The sequence below is a fragment of the Colobus angolensis genome, unplaced genomic scaffold (assembly GCF_000951035.1).
Source record: "Colobus angolensis palliatus isolate OR3802 unplaced genomic scaffold, Cang.pa_1.0 Scaffold125, whole genome shotgun sequence".
Classification (NCBI taxonomy): Eukaryota; Metazoa; Chordata; class Mammalia; order Primates; family Cercopithecidae; genus Colobus; species Colobus angolensis.
This window is the reverse complement of record NW_012113697.1, coordinates 3,072,590-3,077,579: the sequence shown is the minus strand read 5'-3', so window position 1 is coordinate 3,077,579 and position 4,990 is coordinate 3,072,590. Positions and strand designations below refer to the sequence as shown.

Genomic DNA, 4,990 nt, shown 5'->3' with positions numbered 1-4,990 from the left:
AAAGAAAAGAAAAGAAAAACAGAAAACAATTAATGATCCCCTATTTCAAATAGTCTGAGCTTGGATAAGGTATCTGATAGCCCTTCATATGTGCTTAACCCAGAGAAGAACATTTACATCAGTTGCTGTATACGGATATCCCACAGATCAAAGTCAGCCTGCAGTTAAGTTTTGTTTGGCTTAAAGAATATTTTAAATAACAGGAGATGGTATGCAAAGTGGGCTTTCTCATTTCCGAAAAGTTAGAGGATCTGGCAACCCAGGAGCAACATTGCTGGGGGACAATTGCCTAAAGCAAGGTTCTTCTGCTACTTTGAGCCACAGCAATGCTCTGCTCGCTGCCTCTTTTTCTTATTCTATATTCAGTTCATTTCAATTACCTGCCAGACACTTAGGCTTCTGGTACCTTCTGAACCCATAAATGACTCATTTTTTGGTCAATGCTCCCATCCATATTGATTACTGATACCTGTGGTTATTGAGTCTGGGCTCTCAGAGTAGTGAGATGGATATATGCCTTTGTTCTCCCCATTCCTCTCCCCTGGTTTCTGTAAACATCAGCTGATTCTTCAGTTTCAAAAGAAGAGGGCCAGGCAAAGTGGACGTCCAGAAATAAGACTCTACTGAGATGAGCCAGAGAGGAGGGGACATACCCTACAAGTGTCTACAGCTTCCTCAAGCTACTGCAATGAGGAACCAACAAAATACGAGCCAAGTTCTTGGACCACATTGCAAAAGCCAAGCAAGAGGTAGATTCAGGTCACTTCAAAGTAAGAGCCTAAAAAGACATTTTGTATATACTAAAATGTCCTGCTCCTGGGAGGAAAACTTCTCAAACAATAGAACTGACTCTCAAGTACTCTGTGCTAGGAAGCATTCTGCCTTCTTTTTCCTTTCTCCTGTTGTAGTAGACTGTTTCATTCAGCAGTTTATCTGCCTAAAATTAATACTGAAGCCGAATCAAACATGATTAAAAAGCCATTAGCCAATAGACCCATGTTCATAGCAGCATGATTCACCGTAGCCCTAAGGTAGACACAACCCAAATGTCCATTGACAAATGAACTGATAAACAACATGTGTTATGTCTATACAATGGAATTTTATTCAGTCTCTAAAAAAAAAGAAATTCTGACACATGTCACAACATAGATCAACCTTGAGGACATTACGCTTAGGGAAATAAGCTGGTTGCAAAAGAACAAATACTGTCTGATTCACTTATATGAAGGACTTAGATAAAATAATCAAATTTGTAAAGGCAGAAAGGAAAATGGTGGTTGCCGGGGGCTACAGGATGGGGCGTGGGAAATTATGGTTTAATGGGTACACAGTTTTAATCTTGTAGGAAGACAGATGGTGGTGATGGTCACACCACAGTGTGAATGTACCTAATGCCCCTTAACTGTACACTTAAAAATGGTTGATAGTAAATTGAAAGTTATGTGTATTTTACCACAATTAGAAAAGAAAAAAAAAACCTTAACCAAACCTAGTTCAAAATCCTGCAGTGCTGCTTCTAATGATTTCCTACGGAGATAACCGCCTTCTAAATTGTCTGTCCTCCTTTGGTTAATCTGTAATAGCAAATGACCCGGAGTCAGCATATGGATGAACTCCTGGACGTGCTTATTGAAAGTGGAGGTAAGACTGCCTGTGTCCTGTCCATTAGGACATTCTGAGCCCGCGTGAACTCTTAAGGAATGAACTCTCGGTAGCAAGATCAGATGCACACTGTGAGTCGGATGTACCAGGCAGTCCTCAGGGAGAGTCATTTCCTTTGCGCTTCTCGCGCATTTCTAGAGCTGATAAAAGAAAGCATAGTGGATGATTCCTCACTGCCTTTGTCCTAGGAGCATTTTTCAGAATCATTTTAATAGTTTTCATGTTTCGGCCTAATCCTTGTTTCCCTAAGTGTTTTCTCTTGCTGCACCACTTCTTTCTATGTTCTAATCTCAAAGTGCCTGCCTTCTCAATTATGAGAAAAGAAAAAAGCAGATAATGAACGTTTTGTGCCACCTACTCAAAGTGAAATTCAATTAGTAACCTTCCGCTGGATGGTTCATTCAGGCTTAAATGTTATTCATGCTAGCAATAAAACATAATCAACATGTGCTTTTTGTCATCTTTTAATTTGTTCATTTATTTACTTAAAAAATTACAGAGTGTGTACCTAGAATTTCAAACCACACAAATGAATAAGATGACCTGAGGAGGATGTGTAGAAAAAAAGAAAAGAACTCAGGGAGGAATCCTTGTGCCAAAAACATTTAAAATTTCAGAGACGGAGGTATAGCAAAGGACTCAGAGAAGGGGTAGACAGGCATTGTGCTAGTCTCAGTGCTGCATCAGACAAAGTCCTGATTTCTATGGAGTTTACAGTCTGGTAAGGGAGACAGACAACTAGCAAGTGAACAGACCTTTCCTCCACTGTAACAAGAGGGAAGAAGAAAGAGATGGGTACAAACATATGTGTGTATATGAGTTCTGTGATGGAAAAATGAGAAGAGTTCATATCAGATGCCTGCATTTATACATATATATACACACACACATACATATACATACACACACACACACACACATATATATATATATTTTTTTTAAGACAGAGTCTCACTCTGTCACCAGGCTGAAGTGCAGTGGCACAATCTCGGCTCACTGCAACCTCCGCCTCCCGGGATCAAGCAATTCTCCTGCCTCAGCCTCCCGAGTACCTGGGACTACAGGCATGCGCCACCATGCCCAGCTAATTTTTTGTATGTTTATTAGAGACGAGGTTTCACCATGTTGGCCAGGATGGTCTCGATCTCCTGACCTCATGATCCGCCCACCTTGGCCTCCCAAAGTGCTGGGATTACAAGCGTGAGCCACCACACCCGGCCTGCCCTTGTATATCTTTAATGAAATATGTGGCAAGGACAGAAACGCATGAGGGTGCAGAAGGGGAGTGTGGAAGATTCAGGGGAAGAAGAGCAGTTATGACTTAATCATGAATGAATTGAGTTTTCTGGAGAAACACAGCAGGGTTGTTTTGTAGTCTTAAATGCCAGCGGTAGGTCTGACATCAGAAATCTAAAGTGAAACCAAGTCAGCTTAGTTGTTTAATTTTTCTCTTGCAACGTTCTGCTGATCCAGAGCATGCTCAGCTAAGGCAGACGATCAGGTTCTTCCAGGGGTGGGGTTCTGCCAAAACTACAGGCTGGACAAGGAAAGAAGTGAAGACCAGAGGGACTGGTGGACAGTGTAGTAGAGTAGTAGAGTCTATGGATTGGTGTGACTGTAAATGGTTGGGAAATTATTGTTACCAGGTACTTAATAAGTGGCTTGGAGGGTTGGGAGAGGATGGACAGAGAGTAGAAAATATAGGTTGAAAGTGAGCTTTCAGAGGGATGCAGTATTTGGAGATGACACAATCCAAGGTGTGTCTGACAGGGTAGTAAAGAGGGAATCACTGGAGTTGAGGAGCAAGTCGGGAGCTGAGAGGCCACCATGAACGCTATGATTTCCAAGGATGCTCAGATTACAGAATGAGAAGGGCTGAAGTGGGGAAAAGGCAATGGAGTAGGAAGTAGAGTTTTCAGTGAATGAGGAGGAGTGACCAGGAGGCTAGGCGTGAGGCATTGGTGTCACCCTCAAAACCCAAAACTGCTGAGTTCTCATCAGAAGGAGGGGGAGTAGCAATCAGAAAGTGGCAATGGCGTGGCACCTGGTGCCTCATCTTCAGGCCCTCACTGAGGGTGTCAGGATGGACTCAGTGTCCTCAAGGGACTACCAGGGGTCAGAGGAGTTGGCACAGGAACCTTCAGGGAAGAGAGTTGAAGAATCACAGAGTGGAATTCCCAAGAGGAAAGGGTTTGGGAAAAACCAGAGGGAAGATGAATTGGAGATTGACAGAGCAGCTTAGAGATGAGATTGGGTGGTGAGCGGTGACCAGGGAAGCATGGCTGTCTTCTGTATCTAAGTGTAACTCACTCATATTGCGCGGCATGCTCAATTTGAAGTGATTTAACAAGTCACATCGTGTATTGCCCACAGAAATGCCAGCAGACGCTAGAGAGGATCACTCATGTCTTCAAAAAGTCCCAAAGATATCCAGATCTTCCCGAAGTCCAACAGCTGTCCTCCCCAAGCCCGCGGCTTCCTTTGAACAAGCCTCTTCAGGCAGCCAGATCCCCTTTGATCCCTATGCCACCGACAGTGATGAGCATCTTGAAGTCTTATTAAATTCCCAGAGCCCTCTAGGAAAGGTGAGTGATGTCACCCTTCTAAAAATTGGGAGCGAAGAACCTCATTTTGATGGGATAATGGATGGATTCTCTGGGAAGGCTGCAGAAGACCTCTTCAATGCACATGAGATCTTGCCAGGTCCCCTCTCTCCAATGCAGACACAGTTTTCACCCTCTTCTGTGGACAGCAGTGGGCTGCAGTTAAGCTTCACTGAATCTCCTTGGGAAACCATGGAGTGGCTGGACCTCACTCCTCCAAGTTCCACACCAGGCTTTAGCGCCCTCAGCACCAGCAGTCCCAGCATCTTCAACATGGATTTCCTGGATGTCACTGATCTCAATTTGAGTTCTTCCATGGACCTTCACTTACAGCAGTGGTAGAATGCCCGATGCACCAGCACTACGGAAGACCAATAGGAGTTCCATGGGGGAAAGCACACAGCCATACGTACTTTACTGTCCAAAAATAGAAGAAGAAGAAGAAGAAGAAGAGAATTAAAGAGAAGCAATGGAGACTTCTGTGCCAATCAACAAGAACAAATAGAAGACATTTTTAGAAATACATATACTGTTAATATTCTCCAACATTCAGTACCTGTTAATGATTTCAACAATGCATTCAAAAATGTGCTTTCTCAGATTAAGGATGCCAAAAAAGATATTTCACTGCCTTTTCAAAGACCAGTATATTTTCTAGCCCATTATTTTTCTCAGGCATTGTTGGGGCATAAGCTCACACTGCAAGCTTTTCTCATTAATTC

At 43.1% G+C, this 4,990-nt stretch overlaps 1 protein-coding gene across 1 annotated transcript in view; it reads left to right on the top strand.

Annotated features, from left to right (window-relative positions):
- The window catches only part of MYOCD (myocardin), a 96,265-nt gene extending 91,580 nt beyond the window's left edge, over positions 1-4,685 (top strand). The window contains exons 14-15 of the mRNA XM_011933291.1: positions 1,587-1,644; positions 4,039-4,685. Coding sequence (XP_011788681.1) covers positions 1,587-1,644; positions 4,039-4,610 — 630 coding nt within the window. The 3' untranslated portion in view covers positions 4,611-4,685. The remainder of the gene's footprint in view (positions 1-1,586; positions 1,645-4,038) is intronic.
- The last annotated feature ends 305 nt before the right edge of the window (positions 4,686-4,990 follow it).